Consider the following 20,690-nt stretch of genomic DNA (forward strand, 5'->3'; position numbering starts at 1 on the left):
TAAACGGTTGGCCGTGGTTTGGGTCGGCTCCTGAGCTTGTGAACACATGCGCGAGCGAACGATGACGGAGTGTGCGGAAACCGCGGTTGCTGATTGGGCAACGAAGCTGCTGGTGGCTGTTCACCGGCAGGCAGACGAGACCCGGCTGACTGGAAGGGTCATCCGCCTGAGCCACCCTGTCCTCTCAGTGCCTCAAGCCACGGGAACGAGAGCCTCTGCCAAGCAAGCACAGGGGATGCATCCGATGCTGGAACCCCTGGACTTGGCGAGACCAGGTTCTATGGTGGGGCACGACTCGGAATTGGAGTCATCTCTGGGCGTGCCCCGCCTCCAAAATCAAAATTGTTCGCGATTCCAACCTCGACTCGCAGACGCCCAAGCACACCCTCGTCACCGGCCTCGCCAGCCGCTTAAACGAATCGCCGTTGCTGCTCATCTAACAAAGCAGTAGTCATTACTATCCGGCGGCGACAGAGAACTTCTAGAAACCGGACGGAGTGCTGCCCGCTATGAGCAGGTAGCGCAACAGCATTGAGGGGCACTCTGGGACACGCGCCAACTTGACCCGCATCTATAACCTCGCAGCGCTAGACTCCATAAGTATGGCGAACGATGCGATTGAGCCGCCCGAGCGGCGCAGAGTGCGCCGCAAGGAACAGTTGGTCGACCAGCTGCCGAAGCGCTTCAAGGCGCTCAAGTTTGGCATCCAGTGAGAACCCCCTCCGAGCTGCGTCCATGCTTGACCATACCCTTACGCCTACGCAGGTCTCATCAAGACATTGTGAGCCAAGGCGTCCTCGAAGTCTCCGATAACCTCCTTTACGATGTCGAGAATCGGCGAACCCCATTCCCCCACGGACCTCTCGATCCTCGCCTGGTGAGTTGTCTAGCAAACCGATCACGGTGATGCTGGGGCCTAACAAGCTCTCTAGGGAACTTCGAGCACGAACAGAGAGAGCAAGTGCAGTACATGTCAACTCGGTCTGCAAGATTGTCCCGGTCACTTCGGCCACGTTCGGCTTCCCCTCCCGGTCTTCCACATCGGATACCTTAAATACATCCAAGCGACGCTGCAGAACATCTGCAAAGAATGTTCAAGAGTGCTTCTGACCGAGGATGAACGGCGGCAATTCTTAAAGGAGCTGCGCCGTCCGGGAATTGACAATTTGAGGCGCTCGGCAATCCTTAAGAGGATCAACGAGCAGTGTCGGAAAGTGAAGAATTGCTATAACTGTGGCTCTCTTCAAGGCGTTATCCGGAAGCTCAGCGTCATGAAGCTAGTCCACGACAAGTTTGCAGCCTATAACAAGTCGACTGCGCAGAAAAAGATACCCCCGGAAACTAAGGTCGAGTTTGACGCGTCGTTCGCCCATGCCAAGAGGTACACACCCGAGCTGGAAAAACACTATCGAAAGGCCATGGATGACTTGAACCCTCTCAAAGTGCTCAATCTCTTCAAGGCTATCAGTCCAGTCGATTGCGAGCTGCTCGGTTTGGATCCATCCGAGGGTCGACCCGAGATGTTCCTCTGGCAATACGTCCCGGCCCCTCCGATTTGCATCAGACCGTCGGTTGCCCAGGAGAATGCGAGCAACGAAGATGATATTACTAGCAAGCTTTCAGAGATCATTCTGTATGCCGGTCACTTGCGAGAATCTCTGAAGAAAGGAGTCGCATTGCCTGTTATTATGGAACAATGGGAGTTCCTACAGCTGCAGGTCGGCATGTACGTCAATAGTGACGTTCCGGGCCTTTACCAGCCGGGTTTCGGGAAGCCGATTCGTGGGTTCTGCCAACGTCTCAAGGGCAAACAAGGTCGATTCCGTGGCAACCTATCGGGAAAGCGTGTCGACTTCTCTGGGCGGACCGTCATCTCGCCGGACCCTAATTTGAGCATTGAGCAGGTGGCTGTCCCTCAGCTAGTGGCCAAGAACTTGACCTACCCCGAGCGAGTAAACTTCGCAAACATCGAGAAGCTGCGAGAGCGTGTCAGGAACGGGCCGAACATATGGCCGGGCGCCCAGGGCATCATCAAGAAGGACGGGGCGAAATATAACTTAAAGATCGGCAGCGAGACGCTCCGCGAGAGGCATGCGAATGACCTGGCGTTTGGGGATGTTGTCGAGCGCCATCTGGAGGATAACGACATTGTCCTCTTTAACCGACAACCGTCTTTGCACAAGCTTAGTATTATGAGCCATTTCGTCAAGGTTCGGCCCTGGAGGACCTTTCGCCTCAACGAATGCGTCTGTACTCCATACAATGCTGATTTTGATGGAGACGAGATGAATCTGCATGTTCCACAGACCGAGGAGGCGCGGGCAGAGGCCATCAACTTGATGGGGGTGAAGCACAACCTCATCACACCAAAGAATGGCGAACCAATCATTGCTGCGACGCAGGATTTTATCACGGCGGCGTACTTGTTGAGCGACAAGGATCTCTTCTTTGACCGCGACACATTTACGCACATATGCACCCAGATGTTGTTGGGAGAGACGTATCTTGACCTCCCTCCTCCCGCAATCATCAAGCCCAAGGCGCTTTGGACGGGCAAGCAGATCTTCAACGTTCTCATGCGTCCCAACAAGGAGTCGCCCGTCCTGGTGAACCTCGAAGCAAAGAACAAGATCTTCAGCAAGAAGAAGGACGGCCAGATCCCGGATATGGACATCGACGACGCGTTCCTCGTTGTTCGCAATTCCGAGGTCATGTGCGGCAGAATGGATAAGTCGACTGTTGGAGGAGGCAAGAAGAACTCGGTCTTCTACGTTATCCTTCGGGATTTTGGGCCGGATTATGCCGCCGCTGCCATGAACCGCTTGGCAAAGCTCTGCGCCAGAACATTGTCGCTGCGGGGATTCTCGATCGGAGTTGGCGACGTGTGGCCGTCTGGTCCTCTGACCGAGCATAAAGCTAAGCTTGTGTCAGATGCGTACAATACATGCGATGATCTCATCGAAACTTATCGGCAAGGGAAGCTCGAGAAGGCGCCGGGTTGCAATCTCGAGCAGACGCTGGAGAACTCAGTTTCTGGCATTCTTAGCAAAGTCCGACAGCAGGCCGGTGATTACTGCGTCGACAACCTGAGCAAGAACAATGCTCCCCTGGTCATGGCTAGGTCGGGTTCCAAGGGCTCCGAGATCAACGTCGCCCAAATGGTGGCTTGCGTGGGGCAGCAGATTATCGGCGGGAAGCGTGTTCCTGATGGTTTTCAAGACCGAAGTCTTCCGCATTTCCACAAGAACGCACGCCAGCCCCCGTCCAAGGGCTTTGTGAGGAACAGCTTCTACACCGGTCTCGTTCCGACAGAGTTCCTCTTCCACGCCATTTCCGGCAGAGAAGGTTTAGTCGATACCGCCGTCAAGACTGCCGAGACGGGCTACATGTCTAGACGGTTGATGAAGTCGCTGGAGGACCTCTCGACGCAGTATGATGACACTGTTCGGACATCGGAGGGAGGAATCGTGCAGTTCCAGTACGGTGCTGATAGGCTCGACCCCGTTGACATGGAAGGCGATGCGAAACCGGTCAACTTCGCGAGGACGTGGAACCACGCGCAGAGTATAACTTGGAACAACTCGGACGCGTCCTTGCTGCCGCGCGAGATACAAGAGTTGTGCAAGACGATGCTGGACGAAGAGCGGAAGAAGTACGTCAGGCGGCATCTTGTCACAAACGAGGTGCTGGACTATGAGGACGAAAAGATCCGCAACAGCGAAGATCACGATGTATTCATCGCGATTGATGAGCACGAGAGCGCCCGAGTCTATCTCAATACCATCCGCGACTACGTCGCAGAGCACGCCACGAAATTGGCCAGGGCACGGAAGGCAGTGGGACTGGACCCCTGCATACCGGCAGATGATGATAAGATGAAAAAGGCAGTTGACGAATGGAAGCCGGCGACGAAGGTGGGCAGCTCTGAGATGGAAATTGACGCATCAGGCAAGCCTTGCAAGCCGTTCGAGTACGCCCTCAAGGAATTACGTCGTGAACTCGATGGGGAGAACGGGCTTGACGAAGCTGCTCGGCAGGCACGGGCGCAAGCTGTGGCCCAGGCCCATGTTGATCGGTTCGCCAAGGTCTCGGAACGCACGCTGCGACGATTCATCCAGATGTGTCTTCACAAATACAAGAGGGCACGGGTCGAACCCGGCCATGCGGTGGGTGCGGTTGGGGCGCAGTCGATCGGTGAACCTGGCACGCAGATGACTCTCAAGACATTCCACTTTGCCGGTGTCGCGGGCATGAGTATCACGCAAGGTGTGCCACGGATCAAGGAAATCATCAACGCGTCCAAACTTATCAGCACCCCCGTCATCACATGCGAGCTGGAAAATAAGGTGGACATCAAGGCAGCGCGTATCGTAAAGGGGAGGATCGAGAAGACGTACATCTCGGATGTCGTCTCGTATATTGACGACGAGTGGCTGCCGGATGTGGCCAAGATCACGCTGCAGGTGGACATGCAGGTTCTCTCAGACATGCAGCTGGGCATAACGATGAAGGACATTGCAGACGCCATCGTCCGGGCTAAGAAGCTCAAGCTCAAGGTGGAGCCGGACGACTTGCGGATTGGAGGGGACCGTGTCGAGGTGATTATCCGCAACACCTGGCAGGATGCCACGGCCGCCCGCAAGGCCGCCAAGGTGCGCGCGGCTGCCGCCGAAAAGGGCCAAGCCGTGTCCGCGATCATGGACGAGTCGGCAGCCGACTTCCAGCTGCGGGTCAATTTCCTCAAGCGCATGCTTCCCGAGGTGGTCATCTCGGGCTATCCCGAGGCGTCGAGAGCCATCATCCAGACGAGCGAGAAGAACGAGCACAAGGTGCTCGTCGAAGGGTACGGGCTGCGGGCGTGCATGACGACCGAGGGCGTCATCGGCACAAAGTGCGTGAGCAACTCGGTCATGGAGTGCCGCGACGTGCTGGGCATCGAGGCGGCGCGGACGACCATCGCCAAGGAGATTGCCTCCGTCATGTCCTACTTGGGCATCGACCCGCGGCACATGGAGTTGCTCGCCGATGTGATGACGTACAAGGGCGAGATCCTTGGCATCACGCGGTTCGGCATGGCCAAGATGCGCGACAGCGTGCTGCAGCTGGCGTCGTTTGAGAAGACGCCCGATCATTTGTTCGACGCGGCGGCGGGCATGAAGAAGGACCGAATCCAGGGTGTTAGCGAGTGCATCATCATGGGCCAGTCCATGTCGATTGGCACGGGGGCGTTTGAGGTTGTGAGGAGGCTGGGGATCAGGGATCACCAAGTCGTACCGAAGCCGACGGTGTTTGAGGACGCGTGGAAGAAGCAGGAGGTGGTTATGAGGAAAGCGAGGATGGAGAAGCGGAGGAGTGGGGTCGCCGTGGCTGTGAATTAGGGGCGGCGGTTGGAGTAATGGGCCTTGATCCTTGGGTTTAGAAAATGGGTGGAGTTCTGGGCGCGAGGCGTCGAGGTAACCCCCGGCGTCTTTAGTACCGGGTGGCTGAAAATTGGGTTGCTCTTGGGAGCCACAGAAAAGATTAGGATGGCTATGATGTAGGAAATATTCTTGGAAATGGCCTGGCCTAGTAACTATTACGCGCCAGGACTGACACAATGACTTTTGATGCCTCTTACAGGACCGGCAGGTCAGCTGTTGTTCGTTAACCGTCATATGGATCAAGGCCATAGCGCTTGGAATGACAGAACCTATTAGTGAGTCGACACTATGGCACTAGGCCCGGGGCACCGCCGTTTTGAACTCTTGGGGACTTCGTATATAAGGGCAGTCCCTCGCCAATTCTCCCGGTTTTACTTCCTTTTCCTCTTGACATGCATCTGAATCCCAGCACCTACTCGAAAGGTCATGCGACGCTTATCGCTGAGCTTTAAGATGGAGCGGATTTAGGATTCGGGCGGGAGGAGAACAAGCACGCTCAAGCAATCTATAGTATCTGTTTTATTCTAAATGGGGCCAGTGATGATTACTCGAATGCAAAGCAGAGAGATGCCGAGGCCCTGGTTCGATTTGCTTATAATTGGTCCACGTGATTTGGTGATTGCTTTTTCGCGACGCATTTGGCAAAGGCGCGTTTGCCTCATCGACGTCATCGCAAACGACCCTGAACAACTTGTCTTCCCCATCCGATTCATCTTCCCCATTTTGTTCTGCATCGTAACAATTTCTGGCGCCGAAAGACACATGAATTGTACACCAATTTTGTGACGCTATTCAACATGTGCGGAAGATATGTGTTGGCAATGGTAGGAACTGTCTACGTCTCATATGCCCAGAGCCGGTGCTTTGCGCGATCAAACGTTCTCTCCCAGTCTCTTTACTCGCGGCCGGATGACTGACTCTTCATTCTCCCCATTATCAGCGGCCCTCCCAAATTCGCCGGATGCTCGAGGATGATGATATGCCGGTTTACGACGCGCCCGCCGATGATGGTGATGGCGCGCCACGCCAAAGTTACAACTTTGCTCCTGGGTATCACGGCGTCGTGTACCGCGCCGACGTCCCTGATCGGGGCGCCGGACATGGCAGCAGCGGCAGCAGCAGTACTGCTACTAGGAGAGAAGCTGGAGCTAATGACGGTGGTGACGACGGCCCGCACACGGAGAAGGAAGTGCGCTACAAACTCCAGTCCATGAAATGGGGTCTGGTCCCCTTCTGGACGAAGCGCAATCCGGGCTACGGCAGCATGCTCAAGACGATCAACTGCCGGGACGATTCGCTCGCCCAGCCGGGGGGTATGTGGGCGAGCATGAAGGCCAGGAAGAGGTGTGTGGTGGTCGCCGAGGGGTTCTACGAGTGGCTCAAGCCGCAGGGCTCCAAGGAGAAGATCCCGCATTACGTGAAGCGGAAAGATGGGAAGCTGATGTGCTTCGCGGGCCTGTGGGATTGTGTCCAGTACGAGGGAGAGGAGGCGGAGGGGGTGAAGCATTACACGTACACGATTATCACGACTGACAGCAACCAGCAATTGAAGTTCCTGCATGACAGGATGCCGGTTATTTTGGAGCCTGGGTCAAAGGCCATGAGGACGTGGCTTGACCCCGGGAGGAGCGAGTGGAGCAAGGAGTTGCAGGAGTTGTTGAGGCCATTTACGGGAGAGCTGGAGGTGTATCCTGTCAGCAAGGAGGTTGGGAAGGTGGGGAATAACTCACCGAGTTTCGTTATCCCGGTTGCGAGCAGGGAGAATAAGAGCAATATTGCGAATTTTTTCGCTAAGGGGGCGGCCAAGAAGGAGGATACCGTCAAGCCTGAGGTGGAGGTCAAGAAGGAAGGGGATGCGGAAACAGAGACGAAGACGGTTGCAGAGGTGGTGAAGGCCACTGATGACGGGGGGATGGGCACACCAATGAAAGGAATCAAGCGGGAGGCGGAGTCGTCGCCAATGAAAGGGGAGCCATCAACGAAGAAAACAGCGCAGTTCACGGCGACCTCACCGGCCAAGGGAAAACAACAGACACGAAACAAGATCAGCGCAACGAGCAACACCGCTAAAAGCCCCTCCAAGGCGAAAGCGGCCAAGGCGGACGGGAGTCAGAAGATTACAAAGTTCTTTGGAAACAGTGCCTAAGCCCGGCCTAGACCGTACAGCGGCCGAAGGAAGTGGGATTTCGTGTCTGATATAGGAGTCGTGGCTTGGCATTTAACTTCGCGGCTTGCTTGCTAAAACGGAGGATACCCGGTCAGAATTCTGAAAAAGTGGTTTCTATAGACAAGATGCTTAGTATTTAATCGGCTGCGAGTGCCGCAGCAGCACGAAGGTGTTTTGTATGACAAAACGCATTACAATCTGTGGTTCTTTTCAAGCTAACATTTGACTACAGATTTCCGGCCAACGTTGCCACTACCCTAGAACCTATGGCTATGTCCAGTTTAACCCATACCGCCTTGGATTGCGTTCATTCTATCATGAATGGCTGTGCTAGATACACCACACCAAGCACCGTCAAACCCACGGCCATCAGCGGCGTGATTTTCCTGTGGCTAAAGTCTGACCCTTTCGGGGCCTTGACACCTGACTCCCAATCGGGCATTTCTGTGGCGGTGGATGAAGCTTCCGGTCCTGAGGCGGGCGTCGGGTTCGATGTCGGTGTCACAGTCTCGGTTCGGCCACTCCCACCAGAGTTGTCATTTCCAGGACTCGCCAGCGCAGCATACTTCTCATATTTTTCGGACGCTGCCTCGCTCAACTCAACGCGGAATGCGGCGTATCCTCCACCTTTGCCTGTGTGAGCAGAGAGGGCTGTGTCAATGTTTGATGGGCTCTTGACCGTGGTCTGCGAATAGGCATAGCTGAAAAAGACACTGCCGGTGTTGCTCCAAGCCGGATCAAAGGAGTCCTGGTTGATGCAACCGCCACACAGGAAGGTGGACGAGACATGGGTGTTATTGACAAATGTGCCTTGCTGAATCGGGATCAGGCTTATCGGGTTAGCGGTGTAAGGCACCACGCTCGACGGGGTGTAGCCTGTGGCCACGCGGGGTGCTGTCATGACCTTGTCTCCGTCGGGCCTGTTGATGGGCAGTCAGCCTTCTGCCTCCCGTGCTAGACCTTGGCGATTCGTTGAGTACTTGCCAGGCGACTAGTAAGAGCGGGCCCCTCATGGAGCTCTGAAAGCTGATGCCGCCCCATCCGACGCCGTTCAGCAGGGGGGACACGAGCTGCACGATGAAGTCTGTTGTCGGCTCTTTTGGCATCACCATCCCGAAGCGGTAGCCGTTCGAAAGGAGGTTTCCGTATAGCCTTATGCCAGTATCAACATCGGTGTACGTGCCGGTTTGGGAGCTGGGTAAGCCCTGAGCGGATATGACTGCTGGCAGAGCGAGCATTAATGAGTCCACTATGGTCAAATGCATTTTGATATCACTGAGTAAGCGTGATGTTCGAGTTGCGATATCGAGAGTCAAGCGCCAAGCCGAAAAGATCATCATTGCCCTGGACCATGGGCGCGAAAGAACGGGGGGAAAAGACCACGACACCTGTTGAGCAGCCCTTGATAACACACCGGCATGAGTGTTTCAAACTGCCTAGGTCTACAAAGAGCGGAAAGCCACGCATGTTCTTCATCCCATGTATTCCTCAAAGACATATCTTACCTCCCATTACGGACTACTTGTCATCGGTGACGGTGCCCCCGGGATGAGGATTGGCAAACTGGAATGCTTGAACGGCCTGGAAATCTATGACACATTGTCAAAATAGCCACATGGTATGCAGCACAGGTAGCAAGTTTGCAGAGGTGACGTGCGAGTCTGTGTATCGTTGCGATGTACACGCTGTCAGTCGAGCAAGTACTACTCTAAGTTACGTTCAGCATGTGAGCTTGACGTGTTCTTTACGTTCTCTCTCCCGGCAACTTGACAAGTCGAACCTAATGTCCCTTTAGTAGTATGACTCCCGTATTTCATCGGGGTGCTGGTAGCATACTGTACTGCGCGACAATGCGGCTCTCTACTTGAGAGTAATCCACGTCTGAGGCGGTCATTGTGTCCAGGAAGAGCCTGTAAAGCATGAAGCCTTTGTGGGAGTGGGATAAGTTGGACTGGTTTATATGGCTCGCAGGTGGTTGGCCTCATGATGTGGCCAGACGACATGTCGACAAGAAAATAGCAGAGAATACAGCAATAAAGAGATCACGGAGAGAGTCAAGGACCGTACCCGGGACCTGCGCCTCGGGCTCTGTATCTGCGGGGTGTTACCCTGAAGTTCACCACTACGGGCCGAGATCTCGTCATTCGGAGTTCCATAATTCAGGGCCGAATCACTCGGAGCCTTGTTGCTCTAGAATTCTCCACTCCCGATATCCATATCCTGGGTCTCACCGTCACTCATTATCTCGTCATTCTACACCTCCAAATTCCAGAACAAACCATCAGGCTTGATCACATCGTCCTGAGCTTCTCCATTTCGAGTCTAGGAGTACCGGATCTCCGCGGTCCAGCTCTGAAGGGTCTGGCTCTCGACACTATCTCCCGTTATTGACTTACATTACTGACTCATTGTTCTAGATATCACCGGTCTACATCCGCCCGTTCCAGATCTCGCCGTACCCACTCCCTGACGCGAACAGAAACAAGAAAGGACATACAACAGAGTAGTAGAGACACAGTGAGCGGATGGTTTGGCACGCCTGGGTAGACTTTTGGAATACTGAATTGAACTATTGGCCATGATTGGACACCCAGGTTGAAGTGGTGAAGCGGTTGATAGAGTTACTTCACTTATATTTCCGCTCCGGCCACTTTTACTCTCTGGATCACAAGCACATACTTCTGTAAGTGTCATTGTGTCAAGGATCACGCTATCCACGTAATCTGTGGAGCACGCACGTGGCCAACCGCTACCACCACCGAGATCGAGGTGCGTCAGGCACGCCAACAACTTCAACTGGCTCAGGCGCCCCGGAAATATCAAAGAACGCCGGGGACCGAAATCTTAGCCGAACCTGGCGCACAAGGAACCCCTAATCTCCTATACATCACCCAAATGCAGACGAGCAGCACGAGATGGAAGTCCCGCACACCCGTCAGTAATTCTCTTCGTCAACGAAGAGCATAACTCGCACATAAACACAACTCGATAGCTTACGATGTGTAAACAAGCCTACATCACCCTTGCCACTCCCCTGCTACACTCATTCCCCTTATCCACCATCAACCCTCCCACATAGACGCCTTAAACCAACACCAAAACTCATCACGCGCCAACCCCCTCCCCCCCCCCCTTCATCACATTTCTCACACGCTGCACGAATTCCATCCCAACCCACACACCCCATGGTCGTATTCGTCGGCAGGGCCGCGAGCGCCGCCTACGCAAGCGCCAGCCTCTGCAGGCGGAGGCGGACTGCCATAGGCCCGCCGTCATCGGGGTAGAGGTATATGAGGGCTAGGAATGGTCGGCAGAGGTGAGAGGGGGGTTGGCGCGGGAGAAGGTTTCTTCGGCTTGGTCTTCGTCATCATCTTCTTTCTTCTTGCTATAGTTGTAATTGCTGTTGTTGTTCTCCGGGTGGCAGGGTGCGGCTTTGTGCGGAACAAGAGTGAGATAAACTGTGGAAGGAGCGGAAGTTGCGTTTGTGTTGTAGTTGGGTTGGAGCGGGGTTGTGTGCGGTTTTGGATGGCGTGGGCGTGAATTCTTTGCTGCTTTGGCTCTGGGCGCCGTGCATGGGGCTATTTTGGAAGAGGAGTCGAATTAGTGGCCCTGTTTGTGAGAGGGAGGTTTCTGGGTGTCCAAGAAATGCTGTGGCACGAGAAAGGTCGACTTATTGCTAGTAAGATATGTTCAAAGCTACAGGAGGGCTTCCATCACTGCAGTGGAAGAAAGAGATTCTGACTAAGGTAATTCATCGTTTGTCGATTATGCAGAATGCATGTAACGGCGAACAGGCCGACAACTCGATGATGCTACATATTTCGCACAACGATGCACCCCAGTGGTGCAGAGATAAGATGGGCCGCATCCGCAAAAGCCTCAAGTCGGGCTGAATCAAGACGGCAGCAGCTGTCCGCAACCCATTGATCAAGCAAATCCCAATCTCCAACGCCTCCTCGGGGATAACCAGATCTCACGCCCAAGTGAATGCGAATACCCATCATCAATCCAGGTGAGCTCAGCCTTCAGACCCAAATTCAGACCGAATGTCCTGGATCTATCCACCCATCCATTGCGGTGTATGTACCGCCCATTTACACCAGACTCTCAAAACCATGCTTCCGGCCCATGCTAGCGAGCTTCTCGATGCATTCGTCAGCATCGTGGCCGGGGAGAACGTTCTGTTTAGGAAGAAACGAAGAATCAGCAGCTGCCCGATATCCAGTCGGATGTATAAGGGAAGCAACTTACCCGGCTAATGTCATCAAACCCCATATCCTTGGAGCGGCACAGCAGCAACTTCATCACCTCCTCTTTGGTCCAGTCGTCCATTTTCTCGTTGGCAGACTCCAGGGCAGGGGTAGCGGACTTGCTGGGAGGAGCACCCCCATTTGGATAAGAGACGGCGAGAGCGGCGGCGGCAGCAGCTCTAAGCCGAGCCTCAGAAAGGGGTGGGCGGCTGTTGGGGAGCTTCTTCCGGGGCTTGTTGATCGGCTTGAAGGCTAGGGTGTCTTCGGCGGGCTCCTTGTCGGTGGTCTTGGAAGAGGCAGCGATTGGATCAGTCGAGCCATTGTTACCATCCTTGGGCTGCTCCAAAACGTGACCAGTGCTGCAAGCCGACAACTTCGCTGTGGCAGGAACAGAGCAGGCCCCAGAGAGAGCGGCGGCGACGGCAGTAGGATCGGTGTTCTCAACACTGCTGCTCTTTTTTTTGTTGGCAAAGCGGCAAGCGTTGGCATCCTTCTGGCGAATGAAGGCTAAATTATCGCAGGGGATGAGGCTTTTCTCAACGGGAGTCCAGCGCGACCAGACGTCGCCGAGTTCTTTCTGTCGCTCCACGCAGAAGTCGACGCGCTGCAGCTTGCCGACGGCCGGGTCGCCGCAACAGTCGAGGCAGTCGCAGTAACCGATGATAGCAACGCACATTGTGAAGGACTTGATAGCAAATCGTTGCTTTGGATCTTGAAAGAGAAGGAATGGTAAGAGGGTTGGCCAAAGAGTGTGGTGGAGGGCACAAGCGATGGAAAGACTTGGTAAGAAACGGGTTTTTGATGTGTGGAAAGAAATCGAAGGAACGGTGAAGTAGAGCGAACATAAACAGAGAATCCAGCAACGTTACCAGTGAGTTGCACCGGTTATCGACTTCTATCTGCTCTTTAGGTGGTGGTCACGCGAACAGGCGCGTCCAACGGAGTGCTTGGTAGGCGATAAGAACTCCTTGGACCCCTCGGGTCAAACTAAGAAGTAATATAATTATCTTCACACGTGAATTATCCTTATGAGCAACTGGCTCCTTGGTCTGCTATCTTCCCCGTGCCTCATCAACCCGTCGCTATTCTGGGTTGGCCAAGCCAAGCAAGTCGGGCGAAGAGCCACACCGACGAGTTCGCTGCTTTATTTGAGGTAAAGGGTTTCACTTGTTGGTGCTCACTCGTGCTGGTCAGGACGAACGATCGAGCCAGATGACTCAAGTCGTTCATCCTCACAGCCACTTTCAAGCCCTCTTTCGACGGCCTCTCTGGGATGTTCAACGACATCCCCTTCATCAATTTCCCAACAAACTGATTATCTTATATATAGCGAAGGAAATTCCCCCCCACCCTCTCCCCTCGGAGTCCCAAAACTTTGCACAAGAATTCCACCGATAATACATTTAGCAAGCCTCAATAGAAAGCATCATCAATCGTTCTGCTCTCCCACATACGACCATAGGCACTGGAAGAATGGTGATCCCGCTCTCACATAAGTGGGGCTCTAGGTAGGGCTGTGTGGGGCGGCCGAGCTTTTTTCGTCTATCAACCCTAACCCTTCATATCACGCCAAGATCTTGAAAACAGAGCCGATGTGGCCGCCGCTTTTCTCGGATACCGTTACTTGAGAGACGGAGGAGCACCGGTCTTCTCGGTGCCACCTTCCAACCCGCCCACCCCCGGGGCCCTTCCCGACCAACTCAACGCACACCATGGCCAAATTCCTCCCTTTTGACCTCCTACCGTGGGCGACGGATGAAAGCGAGAGGGGAGCCGGGGCCCCGGGAGTAAGGCATCCTGTGGTGTTCACGGTACTCTTAACCCACCCTTCTCTCCGCCCTCTCCCCCCCGGGGTCTTATTTTTTGTTATCTCTTCAACTCTGCCCTCATCCCTCCCGTGTGCCTTCGCCGGTCATTTGAAGTTTAATACCAGGCCCTAGCGCCCTTCGTACTGCTATCAGTACCTCCCAACGATGTCAACGCGATGGCCGGCCGTCTTCCTCAATGTGGCTGGCTTGACCAAATGTCCGCTCAGCCTGCCGAGCAAGAGCGGGATTTCCAGCTGCTTTTCGAGGACGTCCAGAGCCGGCCAGATAAACAGAATGGCCCTCTTATCGACAAGTCTACAAGCTTTACAAGGGGCCGGGTATGGAAGCTTTGGGAAGGGTAAGCAAGCCTTTCGTAAGTGACTTTTTATCGCTAAGCCGGCTGCACAGCTTCTGTCGTTTGTCTAAGATATACTCGGCTCGTACCTGGGAAGAGTTTCTTCTAGGCCGTGATAGGCGGCTCCGCGCAATCAAAGTATTCCTTAGAAGCTACATACGGAACGCGCTATAGATGCACATCGTTCTCGACACGTGCAAGTGCGCAAAAGTGCAAATAGTTACAAATGTTTCGACTATTGTTATAGTCTGGAGGGCACTCGTTGCCGCCGCCGATTTCCATGTTATAGAGACCAAGAGGCGGGCTCAGCCAAAGCCCGTTTCTAGAGACTTCAGTGGCTCTATAACATAGAGGGCCGCCTTATAGGGTCTGGATTTAAGGCTGTCCTAGTTAGTAATACCTTTTTCCTATACTAGTATAGATGCGTAATCAATACTGACTAGCCTGCAGAGGTCAGTAGATCTATAAGAAAGTGGCATTAGAGGAGAACCTACTCCTCAACTCCCTTACCAAAAGGTCGCGGCAATGCCTTCGGCTGTTAGAACTGTTCTCTACAATCTATGGGTGAAGGCGGCCTACATCCCTTATATTCCGTTTACAAGGCTATATATCTACGTTATCGTGCTGCTGTCCACACTCGGCAGCTTCCGGCTGAAGTCCTTGCGGACGATGAAATTTTCTCAGTTCCAGTTTGGGTTCATCACTCTCTCCGACAGCAGAACTAGGCTGGCTTACGAGGTCTATAAAGAGGATCAAATTCAAGCGGCATTAGAAGTGCAACCTAAAGATGTCTCTGTGGATTGTCTTCATAGTTATAACCAATCCCGACCCGCTTTTTGACCTACCGAGCCTCATCGCAGATCCAGGCATTAGACTAAACGCCTTTTCCACTGACTTCACCTTACCCGAAGATCTATATACTTGGCCTTTCCGAGAAGGGGCTAGATATATCCCGCTAAAATAGAAGAAATCGATGTTAGACAATGAAATGGAGCGGAAAACACACATCCACTCCATTGACAAAACAACAAGACAACAAAACAAGGGGAGGGACAACGACTGAGAAACCCGACAACAAACCAAGATTCCCAGCAACGCGGCTTGGACCAAAGTAGCAACAAAGACAGGCAGGACTCCCTCTGATCAGAGGGAGGCCACAAAGACAGCTCCCAATGGAGCAAGCAAATAGAAAGAAAGAATTGGTTGAACTGTTGAAATGGAGCGGAAAACACACATCCACTCCATCAACAAAACAACAAGATAACAAAACAAGGGGAGGGACAACGACTGAGAAACCCGACAAAAAACCAGGATTCCCAGCAACGCGGCTTGGACCAAAGTAGCAACAAACACAGGCAGGACTCCCTCTGATCAGAGGGAGGCCGCAAAGACAGCTCCCAATGGAGCAAGCAAATCGAAAGAAAGAATGGGTTGAACTGTTGATCTTGATTGTCCTTGACTGTCGAGGTCGACAGTCAGGACAGTCTTAAATACAGAAAAAAAAGTGGGTTCTCAGTCCGATCACCTGATCCAGCCCGGAGGGCCGGGAACCCGATACCCCGGACCTACACCGCCGGACCCGAAGTCCTAGAGTTGTCTTAGAGTGCTATCCGGCCAGTGCACTATCCCCCACTTCACTGTTGATCCTGATTTTTCCTTGACTGTCGAAGGCCGACAGTCAGGACAGTCTTAAATACAGAAAAAAAATGGGTCCTCAGTCCGATCACCTGATCCAGCCCGGAGGGCCGGGAACCCGATACCCCGGACCTACACTGCCGGACCCAAAGTCCCGGAGTTGTCTTAGAGCGCCATCCGGCCAGTGCACTATTCCCCACTTCAACAAGTGTATTGTCGACATTTCCGATACCACTCTGCACTAGGTGTAGAAGCGTATGTGTATCGTAAACGACGCTAGGGACATTCCCTGTTTTTACTGCCTGCGAGTTAGGTCGGGAGATAGAACGATAGGTACGCAGCTTACTAAACGGTTTCTCAGATAACGTCCTTTCTAACTACCTCTCTCTACTTCTACCTAGGTGCCCTCGGGGAGGTCCTACACTGCTATATATACTCTAACTCGATCAACGTATTTAAGAATAGCTACCAGGCATTTCTCTCGGCTAACCTTATAGAGCTCCTAATAGAGGAGGCGGGGTAGGACCGGCCTTTCCTGGCTGCCTAGGGAGACTTCTTTTCATAGGCGATGAGGACGCCCTAATCGACCTAACGGCGTACGAGCTTTCTCAATTCGAACTTCGTAACGACATTACAGCGTTTCGCTCGGAAATCGAGAAGGCCACTAGACGTAAGAGGACTCTGCTACGGGATCGATACAAGGTTTGGATTAGAATACTATCGGCCCTTTAGCTTAATTTTAAAAGAGCCTAGTTTTTTTGACCAGATCGACGAGTATAGGGCTCGCGGTTTATTAACAGACAGTATCCGCTCTAAAGCCCTTAAAGAGAGGACTATTCTTTCCTTAACCTATAGTGGAGCTGCTATATCCTAATTGCTACTAAAACCGTTATCTAGGAAGAACTGCCGTGCCTAAGCTGGCGATATGCCGGTAGACCGGGCAGGCAATATACGATGGATTGAACTTCTTCTAGATAACCTATATGGAGTAGGGCCTGCCGTAGTAGCAAAGGCAGCTGAGTTTCAGTGCCTCCTGTGCGAGGCACCATTTTCCGCCCTCAGCAGTCTTTCCAGACATGTCGGGGCAATGCACGAGGACGATTTTTTGCGGCTACTCAAGTGCTCCGCTTATACCATATATAGGAAGGATATCCAGGTAACTGCCGGCTCGAAGGCATAGTCTATGCATTACGCAACATTCTACGGCCTAAACTTCACCCCAAAACCTATTACTAAATCCATCCCCTATTTCTGTAGCTCGAGCATTCCACTCGACATATTCACCAGCTATATGAACTACAAGCACGCAAAGCCAAGTAAGCAGATTTCATATAAGGAATGCGAACATTTACCAAGCATAGACTTGGATAAGTGGCTTGAGCATCTACAGGCCCACCAGCCGGTTTCGTACCGTCCATTCCAGCGCTGCCGGCTCTGTAATAAAGTTTTCCAGGACGTTCATCGGCATCTCACTCGCACGCATAAAAATCGGTTTGAGAAGCCTTTTCGGTACTGTGACTGCGGACGAGATGTGGATAGGCTAGATGCGTATGAAGCGCATGTGCTCGAGTCTCATACAATGAGGGGGGGAAGTCCTTTGGCGCCATTATATCCTTCAGCAGCATCAACCGGTGCACACCACGAGCACAATAAGCGCGAGCTCAACGCTGCGTACGGTACTGACCTTAGCAACAATGACATACTTATCGATACGGCCGGCGATACCGGTCTGGACAACATTGAGACTTTGGAGTTGATTGGTAATTTACTGAACCGGATTGATTCACTGGGATGGAGCGGCGGCGAGAGCCTAAGGTGGATGCGGAACTACGAACAAAGAATCATGCAGAGCGGATCATCAACAGGCCGTGTGACGAAGAACGAAAACAAGCGCAAGGCCGAGGGGACATTAGACCTAGAGAAGGTAAAGAGGCCCAAGCTTTTTCATGAGGTTGACGATACAGACGTGGACACAACCGTTAGTGAGGACGGCGGGATGGCGTCAGGCGACATGGATGACGATGATGATGGCAGTGAATGGGATATGATGATAACAGCAGCTGTTCCTCAGACGCCTGGGATGATGATAAAGATCAAGAAACTTTGGCAACCATGTTCCAAGGGCTAATAGAAGCGGCAGCGCGCAAGAGGGCGACCGCTGACCACGTTAGTTTCGTTTCGCAGGCACCTAGGAGCCGGCTGCGGCCACGTGCCCGGCTCAACAGCCATGTTCATCCCGGTGCTGCTATTAATACGCCGGGTAGGTGAGGCTACCTCGGGCATAACCACGTGGGGGAGCCGAGAAAGTCACTTAAACAAGATGTGTCGAACATGGTTGTTAGTTTGCCTTTCATCGTAGCTCAACGCGGATTACCCTTCCTTACATGATGCCAGCTGTGGTGGGGTCTCCAATACGATACTATACATAGTTACGGGCTGTCGGAATAATGTCGAGCCGGACGTAAACAAAGCACAACGTCTGAGGTGGCCGGGCTTTTCGGTGCACTAGCCCAGCTGCACCGAGTTACGCCGACGTATAGCTAGGGGAAGAGCGAGGCCGAAGCATTAGCCGAAGGTAGAGCAGATACGCGATGGCAAGAGCCTCAACCAGCTTGTAGATACCCTCAGGCAGCCCAGGCAGCGCCGCAATCTTGGTGAAATGGTCAGACAAGGGTCTAGATAACCAAGGACAGTGAAAATTGCTTTGAACAGGGTTTGTAGGGACCGCAAATGTAAATAAATTCGCTTCTCGATGGTGATAGGTCGGATCGCGGCGGATTTCGCCGATTACATCAGCAATATCGTTCCACGATAAGTCTATCTTATCAGACTTGAATTAGCGGCCTGAGGCAGCCCTTCAATAGTGCTCCATGTGTGCACCACAGGTGCTACCTGGTGCTCCCCTGGTGTTCCGTCAACAATATAGCCCCTTCAATCTGACACAAGAGGGGAGTTCAGATGAGATATGTAGGCCGCAGGGGGATGGTGTCCATGACTGTCTGCCGCTCGGAACTACGGTCTCAAATATATTACAAGAATTGGCGCCAGCGGAAGAAGGAAACTGCGGCGCCATTGAACAGGACATTGATTAACTTGCTCGGCCTGCGCTAGAAACAACAATTGAACCTCGACGGGGACCGTCGTCATAGTTGATTGGTTAGATGGCTATCTACGATATATATGTCGGGTATCGTCGTCTCTACGATGATCCTCGCCGGCTGGTGTCTTTAATCAACCTGACCCTTCATTCGAATCGCATAGACCACGCAATGGGGTGTCTGGTTCCCAAGTTTAACATCGAAGGTGTTTTGAGTTCTAGCAGGAAACGATGCAATTCTGACTACTTTATACATGACTGTCTAATGCAGAGGTGTGTATTCCCCTAGAAATCAGGCCTCGGCATCCCTCTTCATGCTTTCTGCAATCCATTTCACAGTGGGCTCAGAAATTTTGTTCATCTCCTCATCTGTCATCTTGTTGGCGGCGAGGTACTTATTCGGCCCCGGAATATTGGCACCTTTCTGGAAGCCTGGACGCTCAAGCAATCCCCAGAACCACTTAGAAACGTTCGGGAACTCTTCTATAGCGCGTAATCCAGCGTACCCTAAAGCGGGTTAATGAAGATATTTCATAGTGTATGCGCATTGGTCGATACTTACTGGTCGCAGAAACCCACGGCCAAATGGCTATATCGGCGATCGTGAGACGATCACCGACCAAAAAACTGGGCCCTTTCTTCTCTAGATGACCATCTAGAACTCGAAGCAAGCGGCGGCTCTCATTGACGAAACGGTCGATCGAATACTGGTGGACTCCTACCGCGGAACCTGTGGGAAACGTCAGACGGGGTTCCCGACCTTCCGCGATGTTCTCTTACGTACGAGTGAAGAAGTTAGACTGGCCCAGCATAGGTCCGACGCCACCCATCTGCCACATTAACTACGGAAGAGTTAGCCGGAGGTATTTCACCCAGATAAGCCAGGCCTATTAGGATATTTCGATCCCTTACCCAGCTAATTGTCTCCCAGTGCTCCTTGGTCCCGTAGGGATAAGAAATCAGGTGGTTCTTGTCGTATGTCGCCACCAGGTACTCCAGTATAGCTCCTGACTCGAAGATCTTGAGCTCCACGCCGTCGGCTGTTTTGTCGGTGATGGCCGGGATACGCCCATTGGGGTTAATCTCAGTAAACCACGGCTCCTTTTGTTCGTTCTTGAATATATCGATTTGTACCAGCTGTATGGTATGTCAGGTTCGTCACTCGGCCGGGAGAAAAGAAATTGTCACGACAGTACCTTGTACTCAAGCCCAAGCTCCTCCAGAGCGATGTGGATTTTCAATCCGTTAGGCGTGCCCTCGCTGTACGCAGTGATATTGGTCTTGGTCGTCATCTTGAATTATGCCGGCTCGCTCGCTTCAGGGCATCAAGATGTGGCGGATATTTGTGCAGTGGGAGGTTTCGACGAGAATTCCTGAGTGCCAGAACTACGAATACAAATACTTCAAACATCATACGTCCTGCTTAATAATGTGTCAAAATGGTCCAAGTCTCCGCAGAACGTTTGCCTGCAGTCTGACAAATTGGACGGCACGGTCGGATTTGCGTCTCGATTAATAATGAAAGGGCTGGACGCCAGGAGCCGGGCCGAGCCCGTCCTCAGTACCTGATGATGAATTGATCTCTTCCGTACGAGACAAAGCAAAAGCCTCAGTCTAAGTAGCTGTAAGATCCCAGGGACCTGATGCCCGATAAAGAAAAAGTGCATGACTCAAGTCTAAAAATCCACCGGTTTTTCAGCTTGCTGTAAGATCACGAGGAAGGCATTGGTCGGCGGGGGGGGCCCGTGGATCGGGTTTGACTTGGTTTGAGGGCTATCTGCCTGCGAGAAAGTACAGGCAGCATGGGCGTATGACCGCCATTAGGTGTTTTTTCTGGGCGGGTGATATCAGCCTGCGTCTAAAAGTATGTAGTAGTTCCTGCAAGATGCCAGGGACCAAATGCCTAATCAGGGAAAGCCCCAACAACACCCCTCGGAACCGGGGTGGCACGTGGGCGG

At 52.9% G+C, this 20,690-nt stretch overlaps 5 protein-coding genes across 5 annotated transcripts; 2 read left to right on the forward strand and 3 right to left on the reverse strand.

Moving 5' to 3' along the window:
• Window positions 1–602: 602 nt before the first annotated feature.
• Window positions 603–5,378, forward strand: RPO31 (DNA-directed RNA polymerase III subunit C1 (rpo31); the record flags this gene model as incomplete). The annotated part of the gene is made up of 3 exons (XM_071061920.1): window positions 603–709; window positions 766–877; window positions 933–5,378. The coding sequence occupies 3 exons, from the start codon at window positions 603–605 to the stop codon at window positions 5,376–5,378; spliced, it is 4,665 nt and encodes a 1,554-aa protein (XP_070918021.1).
• Window positions 5,379–6,217: 839 nt separating this feature from the next.
• On the forward strand, window positions 6,218–7,566 carry MFIFM68171_06501 (uncharacterized protein; the record flags this gene model as incomplete). Its single annotated transcript, XM_071061921.1, has 2 exons — window positions 6,218–6,244; window positions 6,361–7,566. The coding sequence occupies 2 exons, from the start codon at window positions 6,218–6,220 to the stop codon at window positions 7,564–7,566; spliced, it is 1,233 nt and encodes a 410-aa protein (XP_070918022.1).
• Window positions 7,567–7,894: 328 nt separating this feature from the next.
• Window positions 7,895–8,852, reverse strand: MFIFM68171_06502 (uncharacterized protein; the record flags this gene model as incomplete). Its single annotated transcript, XM_071061922.1, has 2 exons — window positions 7,895–8,507; window positions 8,572–8,852. The coding sequence occupies 2 exons, from the start codon at window positions 8,850–8,852 to the stop codon at window positions 7,895–7,897; spliced, it is 894 nt and encodes a 297-aa protein (XP_070918023.1).
• Window positions 8,853–11,681: 2,829 nt separating this feature from the next.
• Window positions 11,682–12,513, reverse strand: MFIFM68171_06503 (uncharacterized protein; the record flags this gene model as incomplete). The annotated part of the gene is made up of 2 exons (XM_071061923.1): window positions 11,682–11,768; window positions 11,839–12,513. 2 exons carry the CDS (start codon window positions 12,511–12,513, stop codon window positions 11,682–11,684), a joined length of 762 nt encoding a protein of 253 aa, XP_070918024.1.
• Window positions 12,514–19,024: 6,511 nt separating this feature from the next.
• GST2_2 (Glutathione S-transferase 2) lies at window positions 19,025–20,024 on the reverse strand (the record flags this gene model as incomplete). Its single annotated transcript, XM_071061924.1, has 5 exons — window positions 19,025–19,239; window positions 19,295–19,462; window positions 19,517–19,574; window positions 19,645–19,869; window positions 19,929–20,024. The coding sequence occupies 5 exons, from the start codon at window positions 20,022–20,024 to the stop codon at window positions 19,025–19,027; spliced, it is 762 nt and encodes a 253-aa protein (XP_070918025.1).
• Window positions 20,025–20,690: the final 666 nt, after the last annotated feature.

The sequence above is a fragment of the Madurella fahalii genome, assembly GCF_045866475.1.
Source record: "Madurella fahalii IFM 68171 DNA, scaffold_3, whole genome shotgun sequence".
NCBI lineage: Eukaryota > Fungi > Ascomycota > Sordariomycetes > Sordariales > Madurella > Madurella fahalii.